The sequence below is a fragment of the Sphaeramia orbicularis genome, chromosome 5 (genome assembly GCF_902148855.1).
Source record: "Sphaeramia orbicularis chromosome 5, fSphaOr1.1, whole genome shotgun sequence".
Classification (NCBI taxonomy): Eukaryota; Metazoa; Chordata; class Actinopteri; order Kurtiformes; family Apogonidae; genus Sphaeramia; species Sphaeramia orbicularis.
Genome location: NC_043961.1, coordinates 2681041 through 2703380, shown reverse-complemented (window position 1 = coordinate 2703380; position 22340 = coordinate 2681041). Strand labels below are relative to the sequence as shown.

Below are 22340 nucleotides of genomic sequence, written 5' to 3'. Positions count from 1 at the left end.
CAGGTCAGGCTGTGAAGCACCTGATTCAGCAGGTTTGTGTAGAAGGACCTGCTGTAAACATTATTGTACTCAAGTATTTACGTTTATATATAATGCAGTGTCTTTATCAGTACAGAGGTAGAGCAGAAATAACCATTTGTAAGAGTGTTTTTAGATATCTTGACTGCCAAAAACTCAAAAGTTGAACACTAAATTACTTGAATGAAGTGAGCTCCGTTACAGAGGAACTGATTAACGTAATTACGTCGTACTCTGCTCGACGCGACGTGTCCCTGTTGTGTGGACTGGGAAGCCCCTAGCGCGGAGCTGCCAACGCCCGGCGCAGAGACACAAATAGAGGATACGGTACGGAAAAAATCTCTTTTATTTACATTTATTGCCTTGTATTTGTGTTTAGTTTTAGCTCGGTCATTGTCACCATCACTTGTTCTTTATATCTGTGGTACATGCTTTGTAGTTGTGAATTTTGACTTCTAATTCAGTAGCAGCATCCGCTCCGGGTAGTTCAACTGGTTTAGCTAGCAAGCTAATTGGGTAGGACATTAGCTAACGTTAGCAAAGCAGCCAGACAGACTGTCTAACAGTAGTGTGCCCTGTAAATAAACCTGCTGGGGTTGTGTATCCATCCCATTTCATTGTTAAGTTGTTATTGATTTTATCGTTTTTGATATCTGATATGTCCCAGTCTTGGGTCAAACCAGCAAGGAGCATAAGATTAAACTACTTACTAGCTAGCGGTTAGCTAGTTAAGAAGACGATTAAAAGGTGTAATGAAAGCCAACGAATAATTATTTATTTCTGTAAGTATCGTTCAGGTATATGATTGTATTATTTGAACGTTAACATAGATGTTGAATGTAGTCACTTGGTGGTGAGAACGGTCGGTACTGTGTTTATTGTTGGCTTAAACTGCCGGCAGGAAATTAGGCCAGACTGAGGCCGGAGAATTGAACCAAATAGATCAGCTAGGGCTAATGCATTGAAGCTAACCGCAGATTGAAAACATCTACCATCTAATACCAGAGTAGAACATACGTTTTTAGGAAATATAGCTAGTTATACGTAATTTCAATTTATTTTCATTACACCAGCAGTGATGACACATTTAAACATTGTACCAAGTTGTTGGTTTGTCTTTGACAGGTTGCGAATATCAAGGAATGTTTCAGTTTGTGATTTCTTTGACTTTAGGTCTTGGTATTTTTCTTCTTTTTTTAATGTCCAGACGTCAGGGACTCAATGTCCCTGTCATTCTCAACCCTTAGTACATTACTCATAGAGTTGATCTTGAAGGAAAGGTGTTGCTAAACTTGTGACTAATTGGGGAAGTGTTGCTAATGTTTTCTAAGCAATGCCGATGATTAGGCGTTTAGTTGTGGGCGTACATTGATGATAAAGAGGTTATTAGGGTTGTTAAAATTTTGCATTTTATAGCTACATATAGCCAAGACCTAGAGGACATGCTGTAAAGTTTCTTATTAGATATACTTATACTGATAATAGATCATAATTTGATATTATCTCACGCTATAAAGCTCAGATAATCCTTTATTAGTCCCACAACAGGGAACATCAGCAGCACGAGGGGTAGAATATTGGGCAAATTGTCAGCGTCGAACAGAATCTCTGCTGTTTTCATTCCTGCCCTCTAAGCTGGTCTGCCCTGGGAGTGCTTGCTGTCCTACAAACACAAATGCGTGGATTATGTCTGGCAGCATTACTGCAGCTGCATCCACCCTCTGTGGCCCATGGCTGTGAAGTTGCTGCAGTGTTTAGCTTCTGCAGCTTGACTTATGATTGTCCCCAATCACGTCTTTGATGAAAAGACACAACCCCTGTACACTTCCTACACTTTTTTTGTATTATTTTAAAAGTAAATGCTAAAAGTTTACAACTGCATACCTCTATCTTACAGCAGGTCTAGTCTTTTCTGTAGTTTTCTTATTTTGTAAGGATGACAGGCATGTGGCAACTGTTTAATCAAACTGTAGAAAGGTCCAAATGATTATGTTACCACAGTTAAGATGATGGGAACAGTTAACAAAAATGGGAGATGTGTAAACAGAAAAACAGCATTGTACACATTATGTAGAGCCACGACTGTGCAGTAGCACTGGACACCATTTTCCTACTTAGCACAACAATCTTAATTACAGCACACAACCACGCATGACATTCCACAACCAGGAACAAGATCCAGAGTCTCGCTGGACTCTTTTAAAGGGATTTATTTATTATCATGGTTGTGGTTGTTAAGATTGCTTTGGACTGATGTGTGAACTTTTTTCTTACGCATCATGCCTTTACATGAAGCATTCAGACATTTTACTAATTAAATGGAACTCCAGCTAGCCATCAGCTACTCTTAGATCAGCTTGTTTCAGTTTGGTAAGGAATGCAAAGTTAGATTGTTTATGTACTCCCAAGTCATAGGTCATCATAATAATAAACATTATCATACATTGTATATTTTTACCATATGTAACATTCCTACATGAATTTTAAAAACAAACTTAAATGATTAAAAAAGAGTCTTGATTTAAATCCAGTGATGATCCCTTTCACAATGTTGCTTCTCATGGTTGTCATTCCCATATGAAAACAAAATAGGACAGTTTGTTTGTAGGAGGCATTTGTATTCGCTAATCTGTGGCATAGATTATTGGTTTTGTCAAGTAGCAAGGTATTAACATTTCACATCCGATTTTTAAGCCTGGCTGACTTTTTTCTCCAGTTTTTCTAAGAACAGGTGTTAAAGGGGTCATATTTTGCTAAATCCACCTTTCTTAGTCTTTGGTTCATTTATTTGTGAATTTGGACCCTAATAGTTCAAAAAGTTTGAATGTGAACCCTCCAGGTGCTGCAAAGCTATCTTTATATTCATTTAGGCAAAAATCCAGTGGATTTCTACAACCTGTTTGAATTCCTTCTTAATTTGTTACGTTTTATAACTAGTTACATCACAACATTTGCACATATAAGGTCAAGACTTCTGACGAACATTTCTCCGAGTACGACATCGTTTGTCAGTAGCAACGGTTGTAGTAAAAACTAAAAATATGTCCAAACTTCGAGCAAGTTACCTCAAATGTTCAGTTGTTGGTTTTCTAAACAAACTCAAGTGGCTAAACAGGACAAACAGCACAGTCAACAACCTGAAGGGGGTGGGGTCATGTGCATTTAAAGGGCCAGCACTCAAAATGACCTTTCTTGTGTCATTACTCAGAAATATGGCTGAAGATGGGCATGTGGAGTTGAATTAATGAAGAATTCAGACCCAAGCAGAGCATTTACAGTTTATGTAGAGCACAGGGAAATGTTTTAAAATGCATAAGTCCATTTAAAAAAAGCAAAGTATCACTCTTTTATGTCATGGTTGTAGGATATTTAACCTGTGCCTCAATCTGAGCTACATGTGCACATTTGATATAGTTATGTATACTTATTTCCATTCTGATATAATAGTAATAAGAAGAATATGAATATGAAAGAGAATAGATTCCTCAACACCAAGAAACAAAGAAAAATGGACAAATACTGTTACTGTTTTATTAGTCTGGAAGATTATTCCAACCTGTTTTCACCTGCTTGCTCAAGTCATCTCTCAAATTGTTTGGATTTTGTGAAGAAAAAAAAAGTCTTCATAAAAGATTGAGGCGTTGCCACAAATCACTGTAACATGATGTTTACACTAAGTCAGAGCAGTACCTTGTTTTGGTTGTCAGAGGCTGTAAAAGCCACCACACAGGTGAGAGAGGTAATGTATATCTGTTGAGGTGACGTGGCTCCTGTTGTGTAATAGGGGGACCATTGGCGTCTTTTGTTTCATGCCTTATACAGTGACAACCCCAACACACACACAGTCAGCATCAGCTTAAAAATTGCTTTTCATTTGACCTTACACATAAATTAATTAAATACCATTGTCCTCATGCTACAAGGAGAGCGTTCTTTCTTCCACAGATTCCAAGACTATATTTAGTCAAATTCCAAACAGTATAAACTATTCAAGCTTAATACTGTGTCCACTCAACGCACACCCATTCTTTTGTATCACAGCCATAGAATCCAGTCCCTCAATGTAAAGGACATACTGTACCTACAGTGTCATTTATCCCCCAGCAGGTCTTCAGCAGCAGGTTTACTCAGTTTCTCATGGAGGTCATACTCAGTCACTGGTGATGCAGAAAGTGACACCTGAACAGCGTCTGGGTCACATCTATTTCCAGATTTAGATCAGTGCTGTTTTACAGTAATGGTTCAGAGGGTTTCACTGGTTGTTTTTTTTTGTAAATAATCATATACAGGCGAGAAGGAAATTTGTTTTTGGGCTTCATTACTAAAATTGAACTGTTATGCCTGCACCTTTTTCATATTGACAAAACTAATCTGTGTTTAATCTCAGGCTGTACTGCCGTTGCAAAATGTTAAATGCAATAGGGCAAGTTACTCATGCTGTAAGCGGTTTTATGTATTGATGAAGATACTTTGAATGACACACAGGTGTTTTCAGTGTTGTATCACTTTTTTTTCATCTGCGTATTTAGTTTTATTTGTCCGTGGTTCATTTATTTGTGTATTTGGACCCTAATAGTTCATAAAGTTTGAATTTAAATCCTCCAGATGCTGCAAAGCTATCTTTATATTCACTTTGGCAAAAATCGAGTGGATTTCTACAGCCCGTTTTAATTCCTGCTTAATTTGTTACGTCTATAACTACTATAATTACGTCACAACATTCGCACATGTAAGGTCAAGACTTATGACGAAACATTTCATAATTGTTTGTCAGCAGCAGCGGTTGTAGTCCAGACTGAAAATATGTCCAAACTTGGAGCGATTACCTAAAATGTTCAGTTGTTGGTTGAACGGGACAGAGCAGCACAGCCAACAACATGGAGTGGCGGGGCTTGAAGTGTCTCATTTGCATTTAAAGGGCCAGCGCTCCAAACCACCTTTCTGGTGTCATTACTCAGAAATAGGGTTGAGGATGGACCTGTGGAGTTGAATGAATGAAGAATTCAGACCCAAACAGAGCATTTACAGTTTATGGAGACCACAGGGAAATGTTTGAAAATGCATAATTCCATTTAAAAAAGCAAGATATCACTCCTTTAAAAACTATGATTGCATTTTTAATATCTTTTAATTAAAAAAAACTTTATGTTGTTCTCTACTATTATGTAACACTTGAGTCTTTACTGTTTGTTATAGGACATATTTGTTTTTCTCTTTTTGCTGTTGTACTGAAACCACACCAAGCCATGATTCAAAAACTGAGGTGCATACTCAACCATGAGCGTTCCACAGGCACTCGGACCTTTTCTTAATAGTGTCTCCAGCTCAAACAAGCAGTACACTAACAGAAATTCTAAAGTATATACACTTTTTGCTTTTCTGTTTCAGATCTTGAATGAGTAGCAAAGACTGTAAAACACAGCTATGCAGACCATCAAGTGTGTTGTTGTCGGGGACGGTGCTGTGGGTAAAACCTGCCTGCTCATCTCTTACACCACAAACAAGTTCCCCTCTGAATATGTACCAACGGTAAGCATATTAATATGGCCAAGTTTGAAAAGTCTAAAAGTCAAAATGTGTTTTTATATATATTCTTAGTGGCGGGTTATGTGTGAGATTTGTTGTAGAGTGTATTATTAAATCACTTACAGGTTTACATAAAATGGATTCATTTCTCTTTCATGTGTTCTTTTAAATTATTTTCATGTATTCATTGAGCAGGATCGTGTCCCGAAGTTTATATTTTAATGTTTAAAATTATTTGATAGTGAAGTATTATATCCATGGTCATCTAAATGTATAAATGATATACAAATGTGTATATCAGAGGTGTATAATTAATCAAACTGAAATTTCATGAAAAACTTGTTGCAATTATAATTCATTGTTTAGTTGTTATTGTTAAAAATTGTACTTATAAATATATGCTTGATTGATTTGACAAATTTGAGTGGCCAATCTGCACATTTTTAATAACCAACAAGTAGATTCAAACTGCAGTATGTATTTTTTCACCACACTGTGCACCCGAATGTTGAGGATTTGTCAGATACAAACAGCATTTATAATGGGATGAGTAAATATCTCATTGTTGTTGTTTGTCTGTGTGTTCTAGGTGTTTGATAACTATGCTGTAACTGTAATGATTGGAGGCGAGCCCTACACCCTGGGCTTGTTTGATACAGCAGGTATGCTTTTCTGATTCTTACTTAAACATGTAATTCCTTTCATTGAGACTGTCCAGGTCGTCTTATTTTTAGTGTCGGTGGGAATATCAGCTATTACCTTTAAAGTCCTTCTTACTTTACTGTTGGAACCACCTTATTTGCTGCATCCAATACATACATTGCATCATCATTTTTTGTAGAATGTAATAACTGTAATTGCAAATTTTTTATTTTTTTTTGGTACAGTGTTTTTAATGTTTTGATTATCACACACTGTGCATTAAACATATTATTGGTTTTTGTTTTGCCCAGGTCAGGAAGATTACGACAGGTTACGACCTCTGAGTTATCCTCAGACAGATGTGTTCCTCGTCTGTTTCTCTGTTGTGTCCCCCTCCTCCTTTGAAAACGTCAAAGAAAAGGTACAGTTGGCTTTGTTGCCAAGATGTGTAGTCATCCTCTCCTATAGAATTTAATAGACAACTGTCAGTGATGTTACGTGGCACAGTTTTTCATTTTAATGTAATATATTTGACTTCTACTTGAAAAGGAAGTTGATGGCAGGAGTTTAACAGGAATTGCACGTTTCTCCACACAACTTTAACTGTAGCATGAGTTTATTTAATATGCATTTAGATTGTTTTATTTTTCATAAATGAAGATTGTCAGGACTAGCTTTCTTATTATATTTTTATTTTTCCCCCCATTTCTGTCCAAAACTTGAGTCAGTGCCAGTGACATGAGCGTCCCTCGGAGCTTTAGCTGCTGAGTGCTAGTCATTGTTTTTTCTTCATTAAATTAAAGATTTCATAATTGATCTTACAGTTAACCACTCTGTACCCATTTAATATCTGTTTATGTGCATAACTCCACAAACATACAGATTTGTAGCAGTTGTAAATGAAGAAAACGTAAAGTTGGACACTTGTGATGATCAGTTTTTCCCTGTCAGTGGGTTCCAGAGATCACCCATCACTGTCCAAAGACGCCCTTCCTGCTAGTTGGGACTCAGATTGACTTACGGGATGATCCATCCACTATAGAGAAGCTCGCCAAGAACAAGCAGAAGCCTATCACTCCGGAGACAGCCGAGAAGCTGGCAAGAGACCTCAAGGCTGTGAAATATGTGGAGTGCTCAGCCCTTACACAGGTAACACAATGGAAATGCATAAGTATGTTACACTATGAGGGATTCGTGACTTTTATTGCAAGAACTAAGAAAGTGGAGGAAAGAGGAACATGTTTGCATTTGACCTGAGCCTGTGCATGGTTAATGTGCTTTGTTTGGCATGCCGTTTGGTGTCTGTGACCGTCTGCTCCTCGTTGCAACCATCGGATGGTTTTCACGGGGCTGAAATCCTGCTGAGTTTTGAGGCTGTACAATATAGTAGCTACTGTAACTGGAGTTGTGTCTTCTGAGGACGTTTGCTTTCACTCACATGGCTTAACCTCTCGTGACTAGATAATACCACATCAAGAAAACAGAAGTGAAGCATGCAGGTCAATCAGCTCAGAGCTCTTTAATTCGTCAGCCTCTTAGGTGTAGCTGTTAAATAGTTATGTGGAGTCAGGAGTAGGGCTGCACGATTAATCGTTAAAAGATCGTGATCTTGATTCACATGTACGCAATCTCATTTCTAAACACGGATGATTCTTAAGCGTTTTATTACACGGGCTGCGTTACAAACAAATGCCCACAAACGCAGAACCGCCGCTGCCTCCTCCCTCAACCAATGGTAAAGTGTCTTTACAAGACATGAGCCTGCTGCTGTGAGGAAGGAGTGAATTACAGCAGAGGAACGTCTGCGGTAAAGAGAGTGAAATGGATGAAAACCCCAGTGGTAGTGGCAAGTGTCACCCACCCAAACTTTTGCCCAATAAAGGTTCGCATTCATTCATGTCGTATTCGTGTTAATCTCATGTCGGTCTTCTTTTCTGTCGTCCAGATCCAAGTGTCTTTTCACTTTCACTTCTCTGACTTCTGCGCTATTTTTCTTCTCCTTTTCTTTTCTTTGCCAGTGAGGATAACTCGGCCTTTAACCAAGAATCGAAAGTCTCACCCTCTCCAAAAATTTTAGATTAAAATAATTCCATTGTGCCAGCTGGTCAGTTTCTTTGCGCTGCAAACTTCCACAGATCAGCTGATGTCGCTTAACAACCAAGACCATAAGTGACCGGACTACTTGTGGAGTGATATGAAAGATGTGAATCAGTGGTAAAAGAACGCATTTTCCTTGACAGTGGTGCAATAAACATTTTGTGAAAAAAATTGTGCCAGAGAATCATGATCTCAATTCTAAGCAAAAAAAAATTGTGATTCACATTTTTGCCAGAATCGTGCAGCCCTAGTCAGAAGGCAACAAAAGTTAAATAGACTGTGTCACTGCTCACTATTTGAGATAAATATGTAATAATCTCTTTATTTTGTGCCATGAGTGTATATATAAGGCTAGTGCTATGTTTTTACAGATAATTACTAGTAGTGTGTCCTGCAGAATAAGTAAAAGTATCTGCAGATGAATTGGAGTTCCACCCATATAATGTTCCACAGCAGTTGAACAGAAACTACAGCTGTTCATTCATGCAGTATTTCATTCATAAATGGCAGCAGTGGAAATAAACAAAGTCTGCTGTTTGATGGAGAATGTTTTCACTTCCTCTAACTATCATTAGAAACCTGTTAAAAGAAAGACAACTCTTGAAACACTCGCATTTTGAGAAGGTGCAAGCCGTGGCTTGTCCTGCAATGTAACTTTAAAGCATTTGCACGTAGCAGCTGAGGAATTTTTTGTTTGAACCAACTTTTAGCCTGTTCACTTTAATGTCCAGTCCTTGTTTCCGTTTTACTATTCTGGGCCAATTTTTGCCATTTTTAGACAATGATACAGGGGAAATGGCAGGAAACAGGAGACACAGAGAATAACATCCAGTAAAACGTTGCTGAGGTTGAGATATAAATGTTGTGATCATATGCAGTCATCATTTTTCTTCAGTTGTAACGTTCAGCGTTTATTTGAGCCAATAAATGATATGATTAGATTACTAGATTTCCTTGAATGAAGATTGAAAACTTGGGATTTGTGGCAGATTGGAAATGGATTTACTGATCAAATGTTGGATTGTGCTACTGGTAATTGAATTACTCCTCTAATAAGTCACTTACTCTTCTGATTAAGTGCTCAGAAGTTGTGGTAGAAACTTAGTGAGGAAGATGAAAAGCAGAAGGAACACGAGTGGAACATGAACAGATGTTTTGGGCCTCACTCGCTGAGAGAACAATAGTGTTGATGGAGCTAAGGTGCAACCCCCCCTTCCCTCCCCGCTCTGCTTCTTCCTTCCTGCTCCCCCATTTCTCCCTGGCAGGGCTGTTGCATAGCTGCTGATGTCATTTCCTGTTTCCTGCTGGGATCTCGGTCCACACCCCACATTTCTCCAGCTGCTTTCTGTCTTTGCGGTCGAACACGTTTCTTTATCACCACCGTTCGTTGCACCTTGTCTTTTCTGAATTTCCCACAAGTCTGTCCTCCCCGTTCTGCATACCCCTCTGCCTCCTCTGTCTCTTTCTGTGTTTTTGCTAATTGTGCTGTATTTCTCTTCCCTCTCTTGTCATTTGTAGCGAGGGCTGAAGAATGTATTTGATGAAGCTATCCTAGCTGCCCTAGAGCCTCCTGAGACGCAAAGACAGAGGAAATGCTGTATATTTTAAAGACTGACCTCATGTCTTCTCTTGTGATTACTAACATTCTCTGCATTTGTTTGCTTCACCAAAATCCACTTCCTTCAACTCTTTACATGTGCTGTGACTGAAATCCAGACTGATCTCAACTTAAGTCATCAAAATTGTAACAATAACATCAGCGAGCTGCTAGTTAAACCTCTGCTTTGTATGGAGAGGACATGATAAAAACCGCACTGTAATGATCTTTACTTTTAATATTCGGTTTGTTGGTTATGTATGCTTCTTCTGGAGTTACTTACCTCAGCGTGGTGTCAACTTCAGCATTATTCCTGGTTTTCATACCTGTTGGCCAGTGGCCAGCAGTAGAACAGCAGTCCACAGAGGATGTAGGATGTAATTTGGGATGTTGCCATTGTTTTCTGCAGTTACTTCACGCAGTCCTTCCCATCTGTCCTTCTGTAGTTGTTCCAGTGGGGATGGTTTGGACTAAAACTAAGGCGGTGGCTCCCCTGAGATTCCTTGTACAACTGAACAGTTGAATTTCCAATGCTCTGCTCATGTACTTCGGTGTGCTACTGCTAACGTGTGGTTACATATAGGACTGTTAAGTTATATACAGAGTGTTTGGCCATTTCCTAACATTCATACAAGATGACTGTTTACTTGTTTGATACCACAGAGGGATGGGCATTTCAAGATGAATGTCGTTCAACAATTATTAGGTAGTAGTTGACTATTTTTCCAGTATTTTGTCAGATGAGATTGCAGTTATACAGTATAGATTTTGTGGCTGCTGGCTAACATGCTGTTTTAGAGCAGGTAGACTATGTGGACACTGGGCATCGACCGTCTGCAGCTTGTGTGACAGTGAAAATACGAAACTAGGGTTATAACGATGTCATGGTGTTACGATTAATCGGGATTTTAAACGTCACGGTTAATTAATCATCAGCGCTGCCAAAAACCATCACAAAGTACAGTAGATTAATAGCAGAACCAAAGACACACCAATATGCGCTTCTTGCATGGAACGAAAGCAACGCTACAGAAGCACTACATTCAACATTCCACCAGTGAAAATGACAGAGACGGAACAAGCTTCTCGTTCAGAAATTCAAACAATTCAGAAAAATGTGTTTCAGAATTGTCTAAACTGTAAATATATTTTTGATGCGGGCTCACTTTTGTTTCCATAGAGTTTGCATTCGCAAACGTCATGTATGCATCTTCCATTTAGGCTACCACTGTGCAACCCCATTCACACCCTTTTGGCTGCGTAGCTTTCGTACAGTAAGGCCGTTCTTCTCCAGCTCAGACTGTCATACAAGCTTCAGGAGGGTGAACTGGTGAATTGATGCAGTAAACATGCTCTGTTTGATCACAAGGCAAATGATATAAAATAATCTGATGCTTCACAACAGCGGGAGATGTAGAGGAATTAGTAACGCACGTTAAGTTTCAGTAGTAGTCTTGAAACTGAGATTAATTCTCTGATGATAATCGTAGAACAAAAATCTCTAATTGTTACATCCCTACACAAAACAAGACTAAACTTCACCTGTGAGATTCAAAGGTTCATCTTCTGCTTTACATTTGCTGGAAGCATTTCTGTCTCTCTCTTAAAAAAACAAGCTCAAAACCAGTATAAATTGCTGCACACTACTTTTGCATTAAGGTAGACCGTTAAAGAGCATTAACTAAGTTGGTTGCGACTGGCCAGTGAACCCAGTCGTGGATCATGTATGCAGCATGTTGTCATGTATACCCTGAATGACAGACACAGGACCACCAGGACCTGTCCCAGTGAGTCTGACAACCCCTTTTAACAAGCACTGCTGCTTCCCCTGAGCAAAGGAAATGTGTTATTCAGTGTGATAAGCGAATAAACTAGTCTTTTTTTTTTTTTTCTTTTTTTTTCTTTTTTTTCCCCTTTAACGATCATTCCAATATTTGTAACTTGTGGCCCATCCCTAGTACCATGGTACTGTCTTCTGTCCACAGTCTACTTTGTTGTGGGAGTATACTTCTGTTTTTTCCATTTGTAATTCTTTGACCAAAATCCTTTTGTGGGCCAGGTTTTTTTTTTTTTTTTTTTTTCCTCTCTACATGACACTAATGTGCCATTTACCGTGGTGCAAATCCTGCTTATACAAAAAAAAATTAACACTGTGTTAAATGACGTGTGAAATGAATAAAGAAATGGATTTAACCCCTGTTTACTGGCTCTCTTCCTTGTCCTGTGGTTTCTCACACAAGTATTTAGTACAGTAGCTTACAGCCTTGAGCAATGCTGATGGGCTTAAGCAGTTTAGTGCACAGAGCAGCCCTGTGCGTCTGCAGCTCCGGTTACTTCACATGACTGGGCTCATGGTGTAAGCAGCTCTGCTCTGGGGCAAAAACACCCACATCTGAGGCCGAGCGAAGGCGCAATCTGTGGAGATTAGGGTGTTGTCAAATATGTCATCAACATGCTGTCTGTGTGTTCTACTTATTTAAAGGTAAAAGGATTATGAGAAATGTGCGGAAATGTGTGGCTCGTTTTTTTTTTTTGTTTTGTTTTGTTTTTCTTTTGTTGTGCACAGAGTTCTGATGTTATGCTCTCCTGTTCCTCCACTTTCTGGATTTGAATTTTTTATGATTTGAACTGTTATGTCTTGGCTGCACTTTGCACTTCGTTGTTGACACCTTTTTTTTTGTCCCCCAACAGCACACTAACACTTCACTGTTTCTTAGGACGGCCCTAAGAAACTAAAAACCCTCAAAGCTTCAACACGTATGATTCGCACAGGCGCGTGTGTTTCGTGAACTTTGCGTTGGAGTCTGGTTGGTGTCCGGAGCTGGTTGTTTCTTTCAGCTGACTCAGTTTCTAAGGCCCAGTTTACACAACAATGCTCTGAAAACAGCAAAATCTTTTATCAGATGTGCCTTTTGTTTAGACGTCAACAGCGTTTTTGGGGGTTGAAAAGGCAAAAAAAGTGAAACCGCCCTCCAGAGTGGAAATCTTAAAAATGCTCCACTCTCGCGTTAGTATCTAAAGCAGGGGTGTCAAACTTGTATCCTGCATGTTTTAGATAGTTCCCTCTTCCATCACACCTGTAAGCCATTGCATCATTATCAGGCTTTTGCAGAGCATGATAATGAGCTGATCATCAATTGAACCATGTGTGCTGGAAGAGGGAGATATCTAAAACATGCAAGATACTGACCCTCGAGGACCGGAGTTTGACACCCCAGGTCTAAAGGGCTGAAAACGCAAAACTGCATTTTCTCGTCACGTAGAATTTACATGCACCGGTACAGGAAAACATGTCGGATTATTTCTTTCAAGTTGCCCTAGCCCCTCTAATTTACATCCAAGAGTCGTTTCAGCAATTGTCACAGATCTTTATATAGTAGTAGAGAGCAGAGAAGGACGATGTTCTGTTTCCTGTTTTGTGATTGTATTTTGCACTAGGAGAGAACAGGAAGAGAAGTAGAACCGTTTTATGCAGGTGCTTAATTTTGGTGGTGCCACCTAGCATGCGTACTACATTGATAAATAGGAAATTTCAGTTTTCCGTGTCTGTCGGCATGCAGATTTTCCCCCCAAAACACACATCTAAACGCGGAATTAAAAGTGAGAATGCAACACCACTTATGCGTTTTCCGGTTCAGGTCATTGCCGTCTAAACGTAGCTTTAGATCACAGTTTGTGTTGTACACTGTTGCTGCTGTTGAGGAGCACAAGACATGCTTTGAAGTACGGAGGTGGCATGAAGCTGTATGGTTGACATGATACGTTGTCAGTTATAATCTGCATGTCAGTCGAGCCAGTTGTAGGATCATAAACTCCTGCTTAGTTTCACGTTAGACTACACGTTATTTTCTCTCCAAGTTCACATCATACGTGACTTAATTACAAAGTACATGCAAAATATCTCCTCTTTTAAACCGTATGTAAATGAACAATGTTGTGAGTGAAGCTTTTATAGATAAACGTTAGAATTGAAGTCAGTTCAGATGAGCTGTGATTGCTTAAACTCTAAACCATGCCATCTCAGTTCAGACTACAGTTTCCGTTTTAAATGTTTGTATTTATAAAGGGTTCTGAACAGTGTCTATACTTACCATTAGACTCATAGCATAATTGCCCAAGTCATATTTTTGGGCAAAATTGTGATATCTGCATAACTTTGCAACTTAATTTTGTACAGATATCACAATTTAGCCAAAAATATGACTTTGGCAACTATATTATGAGGCTAACATTAAGTATAGACACTGTTCAGAACCTTTTATAAAATACAAACATGCAAAATGCTGTGTAAAACTAGTGTTTGAGACACTAAAGGTCAACTAATAGTGGAGTTTTACGTTCTAATATTATAATAGTGCCTACTAGAAGTTTACCAACCTGCTTACCAAGCTGCTGAAATAAACACTGGAAACATTCAACTCTTTATTTTTATCACGAAATAAGAAAAATGTTGACCTGAACATCGACATGACAGTAAGAAATACCTACATTATTAAATCAATGCTGTAAATAAATCTGGAACCAGGTGATCATATGTGGGTTTTTTTTTAATAGTTTCAAAGTCTGAAATCAGCCACTGGATCTGTGAGAATTTATCCGCCAATCCGATCAGTTGTCAGGCATTATCTTGGAGATTGCGACGTCTAACATTAACCAGCAACTGGCTCTGAGCACGAAACAGACTCCGACACAAACTTCACGCGAGCATGTGTGAATGATACGTACTGAACCTTTAAAATCCTTGTCATTCGTTCTTTTCATATTCGATTGAGAATCCACAATTGGAAAACGAAAAAATGACTCATTATTTCATTATTCATGTACAAATCAAAAAATGAGTTTTTTTATTCTTTCGATTGTACACACAAATTAAAAATTGCAAAAAAGAAAACAGACCAAATGTGGTGTTTCATGTTGATGTTTTGATATCTGATTTGATCTGACCAGAAGTTACTGACTTCTTCATGTGTTACGTGAAGTGTCTTCTCCTTAGATCTACCATGGACGCTCTGTATCAGACAAAACAACAATACCTGGAAGATCCTGACCATTTTTTCAGTTGTCATGTCGTCCTCCTTCAGAGTAACGTATTTGCTGCCTCTGAATAACATGAAATTCTCCATTAGCGCAGAATGCATTAGACAGAGTACCAGCAAACCCACGATTTTCCAGAACAACACACGAATAGGGCTGTGTATCGGCAAGAATCTGGTGACATGATACAAATCGCAGTACTAGGATCACAATATGATATATCGTGATACTGTTAAAAAGGCAATTTTTTGTTTGTTTCTTTTGGTTTTTTTAATGATTATTTCCTGGAAGAATTGAATTACACCAGAAATCTGCACAAATACTAAACATATTTTTATTTGATCAGAACAGGATCTAATGTTCATAAAATGTTCCTGTGTTCAAACTGAAATTCTGTTTTACAGACATCACAGTTTCAGATCCTGTTCAAATGTTCATATTCTATTAGTTCACAGCTAACATCAGAACAGTATTTGAGTTCAATCCCAACAAAGGAACTCCCATCTGCCTCTCAGACAGAAAAAAGTGCTTTTAGGATGATTCAAATAAACATCATTTAATAAAAGTGTTAAATTCTAACAAATAAGATATAAACAATAAAGAAAAACAAAAAATGAACCTCTGCCATATCTGCATTTGAATAAATACCTAAAAATAGCCATACAGTACTTTTTAATATCGATACAGTATTGTGAAATGAAATATCGCGATATATTGCAGAACTGATATTTTCTAACAGCCCTACACATGTACAAGTCAGGAACCTCCAGGTCAAACCAAATCAGATCTCAGAAATGTCGACATGAAACCCCACATTTGGTCCATTTGCTTATTTCCAATTTTTAATTTGTGCCTACAATAGAAAGAATGAAAAACAACTTGTGTTTTGATTTGTACATGAATAATAAAATGAGTCATTTTTTAGTTTTCCGATCGTGGATTCTAAATCGAATATGAAAAGAACGAAGGACACACGGGTTCTTCAATAATCCTCACTGTCTTCTCGTTTCTCCGCCCAGGCTGCAGTTGTGTTGCCCCCTCTGCGTCATTATTTTTGGACCTTTTTCTACCTTTGTGTTTTCCCCTTGCATTGAGCCTGTGTGTTTGTGTGTTTGTGTCCACAGAAAGGCCTAAAGAATGTGTTTGATGAGGCGATATTGGCTGCATTGGAGCCCCCAGAGCCCAAGAAGAAACGCAAGTGTGTGCTGCTATGAGAGGCTCCCACCTTTTTAAAGTGCACACATGTACACACACGCATAACACACACACCCATCTTAAACACACACACATACGCTCCCTTCCCTGACCCCCGTCCCCGTCTCGCTCCCCCCCCCCCCCCCAGCAAACCCCCTCTTCCCTCGCTCTGCTAAGGCTGGTTGACAACTAAGTCCTCGACAGCCGACTGAGTTTTAGATTAATTCTCTGCAATAATACGAAGCTTCATCCCTGATTTCCTAATTCTGAGTTTGGGACAGAACCTGAACCGGACGACAGGCTGCTGGAGGGGGGGTCCGGGCGGGGGTCCCGCAAACCCAGCTTTACACACACACACAAGTAGAAGTACAAAACAACACGTCGAGCTTTCGGATCAGTCCAGTTAGTGTTGTGGCCTTTAGACGCCCGGCCGTTCAGTCGTTCTCAGCCAATCACGGAGACAAGCCCCGCCTCAGCCACTCCCAGCTGCCTGATTGACAGCTGCTCACGCTGCTGGTCCTGACCCCCCTGCTCCCCCCCCCGCCCCCCTCCGTTGACGAGCACACTCAATCCCTACATTCTTTTCTCAGCGCTAGCAGAAGACATGCTAACAGAGTAGTGTTTTGTTTTTGTTTGCCAACACCCCCTCCCCGTTTATTCCCTCAAACACACAAGTCTGAGATATTTATCCCACGCTCCAGGTAGACAGAACCACTAAAGAGACCGCAAGAAGGACCGTAAAAGGTAGTTCAGGTTGAAGTCCAGCCATGGCGGCGGTGTCGACCGTTCAGAGCGGACTTGGAGCGTGGTCGTCACTTGAAGAGCTAAAGGCATCCAGTAATAATAGGTCTGCTAGTGGACCGCAGGAATTGGCCTTTTTAGATGCAGGGAAACTTAAAACAGTGTTAGCAGAACAAGCGGTGTGTTGTTCACGCTTCGCCAGGGGACCAAGGGAGGGTAAAAAAAAGGCAGGAAATACCGTTAGAGCGAACAGCGTCGTCACCTTTACGGCTGGAACGGGTACAGCAGAGACACCGAACACGCGCCGGCAAACGCAGGCAGCCATGTTTTAGAGTTTCGAGATTCGAAGCATGAATTTCCACCAGAATTCTGTGCCAGGTCAGAATTTGGTGCCTTCCTTTTTCGTATGGCTGTGCGTCAAAGGGCTGTCTGATCCGTCGTACCCGTCGAGCCGGTACGGTGCCGAGCGACGCCGAGCCCTGGCCTCTGTTCTAAAGGATAGGTCTAACAGATGTAATTATAATGTAAGCTGACACACAATGTCGACGTAGGCTCCAAGTGTTTTTACCAAAATCTTTTTTTCTTCATTTTTTTGTTTGTGCTGTTTTTTTTTTTTATTTTATACATATAAATATATATATATAAATATATTAAAAAAAAAAAGGTTTCTTTCACTCCTTTTACATTTAGGGGTCGGAACTCATCTGAACTCTTACCTGCCAGTTTATACCAAGATAACCTCTGATTGGTTTAGGCAAATAAAAAACCTCCAATGGCAGAGAGACTGTTTGGTTAAGATTATTTGTGATCAGTTGGTTCTTGTTTTTCTTTACTGGTGGCTTTGAGTTGGGTTGACATCCAGCCCAAGTCAATATAATTATTATAACCTGTTGTTGTTTTTGGTGCAAAACCAAATGCTTTGTCTAAGGTCTTTGTTCTTTGTATATGCATTCTTTTCAAAAATATTAAACTTATACCTTAATTGCCTTTACTACCTTTCCTTGCCCGTTCTTTTTAGATCATCTGTGGATCAAACGCACACCGAAGAAATGTTTGGGACGTCTGTTGCGCCTCATTATGTAATAACAGTGCAGTATGTAATGTAATTTTTCATCACATTTGTAATAAAATTCTTGAACGCATTTTGTTATAACTTCTTACATATTGCAGTGATTATTACAAAATGCAGGTGTAGTACTTTTTTTTTTTTTTAAAGAAAATGTAATATTTTGGTGCATTATGTAAAAAAAACGTCGAAAAGCCATTGAAATTAATGCCTTAATTGGAAAAACCATGAAAACCGGCAGAACAACATTAAGTATTCCAGCTTAATTAGAATTAATAATAAAAAAAAATGGGAGGATGTTTCATTGTTAAACTTAAGTCAAATGTAACTTTTCATTATAATAGAGAATGTGTTGGAAAGCATAGAGACTAAAGCTGCATTAAGGATTAGTGACAAGAACATTTCCAGTGCAGTGAAATTTTGGAAGTTATTACAAAATGCGTCAAAGTTTATTGCAAAATGTGTTCAAGTATTTTATTACAAAATGTGGTATGTGTTTGCAAAATGCGGCGTTATTACATAATGACGTGGAAAAACTATTACATATTGCACTGTTATTACATAATGCGGCGCCGCAGACGTAAAGTTGCTGAAAAAAAGTATTAGACCGTCAAAAGTCGTCCATAACAATGGTTCTGCAACCCAGTCCTAACTCCTGTGTGTGTCATGTGACTAAAACAGACAGAAAAGAAAACATGGAATGAATAAAAGCACTGTTTCTGTCAGTACAGTGACACAGATACTGATGGAAGAACTGGAGTGATTTTGGTTTTTATTAAGAAAACATGTTAAATGGATAGATATCAGCTCTGAAATTCAACTATGAGCTGTTTTTGTTCTCATATTTGTTCAAACAGATGGACCTTTAATTGGACCAGGCATTAAAAAGAACAAGGAACTGAAGAAAACAAGAGGTGGTCTAAGAATTTTTTTCCGCGACTGTATCTATTTTAACTTCTAAAATGTGCATTTGAGTCGACTGGGATGTTGAGTAACAGAGCATATTTTTAGGTGATGAACATGTAATGGTGCATTTGACCAGCAGGAGGTGCTCTGTGTCCAAATATGAGCTGAGTCGTTCATCATCATGGAGCTGATATTTTTATAACAAATGGAGCCTCAGCAGTAAACTGGAGTAACTGTGTTCAAACGCATACATGACATGTTTACACTGCAGTTACAGGATCTGAACTAGATCTAAATATGTGAAAGTGTAGAGAGAAAAATGAAAGCTAATGTTGTACCACATCCATATGCAACATTAATATATATCCGTTTATGGGCATTTGATGTGAGTTAACATGAATATTAGAAATGGGAAAAGAAAATCAAGAACAGGAAATAATAATCAGTAGATACGTGAAAAGCTGAGGATGTACCACCTGAAAACACATGACAGTGAGAGGAAAAGCAAAAATAATGTAGTTACTGTGTTCAGTGGTTAATGTGTCAAACTTTCATCTTCTGAGACTTTTGGGAAGGTTTTTGAGGTACATGCACTTTAAAAAAAAAAAAAAAAAAAGTGTTTCCTTGTTGACTCCTAAATGCATCTGGCTGTAAAAATGGTTAACATCGTATATTTTAAACAATGTGGCTAAAAAAAAAAAAAAAAAAGTTGCTGTTTATTGAACCTCCTGTACGTCTTATCGTCACTTTCCTAAAATAATTGCCTTAGTATTTTTTTCAGGAAACACAAAAAACTTCAACAGAAACTGGGTATTTGATGATTCAGGCAAAAAAAGTCATTTTGTGACAAAATGACAGGCAATTATTCTAGGAAGGTGACGATATATGAAAACAGATAAATGATCATGGATTTAAATGTATTCCTCATAGATGATGCTTATTGGGAAGTAGGTAAAAAAAAAAAAATGGTGTCTCAGAAAAACTAAAATACCAAAGTATAAAAATGTACATTCACTAAAGTAAAAAAAAAATTACTAAGTAAAAATTTTTTTTAGAAAGTTATCAGTTTGGGTTTTTTATGTCAAATATTGAGATAAAATAGAAGCAGTAAAATCCAGTAAAATGAGGCGTGTCTAATGTTGAGTTACTTGAGTCACAGGAAATGGAAGAATTTTAGAGAAAAAAAAAATGCAGATTTTTTTTTTCCTGTGAAAATCTAAAATGTGTCATTATTGTATTCAGAGACAGTACACACACACACACACAAACATTTTAAATAATGTGGATTAAAAAAAGGTTGCTGTTGATTGAGCATGCTGTATATCTTATCACTTTCCTTAAATAATTGCCATAGTCTTTTTTTTTTTTTTTTCAGGAAACACAAATAACTTAAACAGAAGTTGAGTATTTGATGATTCAGGCAAAAAAAAAAAAGTCAATTTGTCCAAAAATGAGGAAGGTGACGATAAGTGAAAACAGACAAACAATCATAGATTTAAATGTATTCCTCATAGATGATGTTTCGTGGGAAGTAGGTAAAAAAAAAAAAAAAAGGTGTCTCAGAAAAACCAAAATACTAAAGTATAAAAGTGTACATTCACTAAAGTAAAAAAAAATTACTAAGTAAAAAAAATTTTTTTAGAAAGTTATCAGTTTGGGTTTTTTATGTCAAATATTGAGATAAAATAGAAGCAGTAAAATCCAGTAAAATGAGGCGTGTCTAATGTGGAGTTACTTGAGTCACAGGAAATGGAAGAATTTTAGAGAAAAAAAAAAATGCAGATTTTTTTTTTCCTGTGAAAATCTAAAATGTGTCATTATTTTATTCAGACAGTACATAATAAAACATTTTAAATAATGTGGATTAAAAAAAAAAAGTTGCTGTTGATTGAACATCCTGTTTGTCTTATCGTCACTTTCCTAAAATAATTGCCTTATAAATATTTTTCAGGAAACAGACAAAAATTTAACACAGGTTAAGTATTTGAGGATTCAGGCAAAAAAGTAATTGTCATTTAAAAAAAAAAAAAAATGAGGAAGGTGACGATATGTGAAAACAAACAAATGATCATGGATTTAAATGTATTCCTCATGGATGATGTTTAGTGGGAAGTAGGTAAAAATGTGGCGCCTCAGAAAAGCAAAAATACTAAAGTATAAAAATGTAACAAAAAAATTCTAAAGTAAGAAAATTTATAAGTTTGTTTTTTTTATGTAAAGTATTGAGATAAAATAGAAGCAGTAAAATCCAGTAAAATGAGGCGTGTCTAATGTGGAGTTACTTGAGTCACAGGAAATGGAAGAATTTTAGAAAAAAAAAAAATGCAGATTTTTATTTCCCATGAAAATATAAAATGTGTAATTATTTTATTCAGAGACAGTACACAATAAAACATTTTAAATAATGTGGATTTTAAAAAGTTGCTGTTTTTTGAGCATGCTTATCACTTTCCTAAAATAATTGCCTTACTCATTTTTTTGAGGAAACACAAAAATCTTAAACAGAAAGTGGGTATTTGATGATTCAGGCAAAAAAGTCAATTTGTCAAAAAAAAATGAGGAAGGTGACGATATGTGAAACAGACAAACAATCATGGATTTAAATGTATTCCTCATGGATGATGTTTAGTGGGAAGTAGGTAAAAATGTGGCGCCTCAGAAAAGCAAAAATACTAAAAGTATAAAAATGTAACAAAAAAATTCTAAAGTAAAAAATTTTATAAGTTTGTTTTTTTTATGTAAAGTATTGAGAGAAAATAGAAGCAGTAAAATCCAGTAAAATGAGGCGTGTCTAATGTGGAGTTACTTGAGTCACAGGAAATGGAAGAATTTGGAAAAAAAAAAAAAAAAACATTTGTTTTTCCCATGAAAATATAAAATGTGTAATTATTTTATTCAGACCGTACGCAATAAAACATAAACCTCAAAACCAGGACAGATGTTTGTTCCAGGGTTGTCCTGCTCGTTCCCACCTGCAGTTCCTGAACCAGTGGAAGTTTCAGAAGATGTAAGTATTTGATTCTTTTATTTAGTTTTTTTATTTATTTATTCTTCTGTACAGCACTTCTGTCCTCTGTGGTTGTTTTAAAGTGAAGATGGATTGAATTAGATGTAAGTGGAGACAAAAACCACTACAGCACAGGTGTCAAACATGCGTCCCGGGGGCCAAATCTGCCCCCCCCCCATCAAAGGTTCCATTGCGGCCCTGCAGGATGAAAGTGCATAAATGAACCTGAACAGTCCAGGTTGAACAGATCCTTTTGGTTCAGGTTCCACATCCAGACCAGTGTGATCTACAGTCAAAAGAACAACACAATAACCCATGACTAATGACAACTGCAAATTTACTGTGAAAAATTATGTGGAAAAAATTTAAGTGAAAAAAAACATAAGATTACACTGTGAAAATATTTACATTTACAAAACTATTCTTTCACAATAAAAATGCAATAAAAAAAAAAAAAGATGAACAATCCGAAATGTGCAATTGTAACAATATTCTGCCTGTTCCTAAATGTT

General features: G+C 37.7%; 1 protein-coding gene across 2 annotated transcripts; it reads left to right on the top strand.

Moving 5' to 3' along the window:
• The first annotated feature begins 236 nt into the window (after positions 1-236).
• cdc42 (cell division cycle 42) lies at positions 237-17840 on the top strand. 2 transcript variants are annotated; one of them, XM_030134245.1, is made up of 6 exons: positions 237-345; positions 5407-5547; positions 6134-6206; positions 6498-6607; positions 7138-7335; positions 16039-17840. In XM_030134245.1, the coding sequence occupies exons 2-6, from the start codon at positions 5443-5445 to the stop codon at positions 16126-16128; spliced, it is 576 nt and encodes a 191-aa protein (XP_029990105.1). In that variant the 5' UTR covers positions 237-345; positions 5407-5442; the 3' UTR covers positions 16129-17840. The 2 variants fall into 2 exon arrangements, with proteins under 2 accessions (XP_029990105.1, XP_029990106.1); XM_030134246.1 differs by lacking the exon at positions 16039-17840 and adding an exon at positions 9802-10562.
• Positions 17841-22340: the final 4500 nt, after the last annotated feature.

Coding starts and splice junctions, on each gene's coding strand:
- cdc42 (XM_030134245.1), top strand. CDS start 5,443: ATGCAGACCATCAAGTGTGTTGTTGTCGGGGACGGTGCTGTGGGTAAA. Junction 6,207..6,497: donor GGGCTTGTTTGATACAGCAG/GTATGCTTTTCT, acceptor TGTTTTGCCCAG/GTCAGGAAGATTACGACAGG. Junction 7,336..16,038: donor AGTGCTCAGCCCTTACACAG/GTAACACAATGG, acceptor TTGTGTCCACAG/AAAGGCCTAAAGAATGTGTT.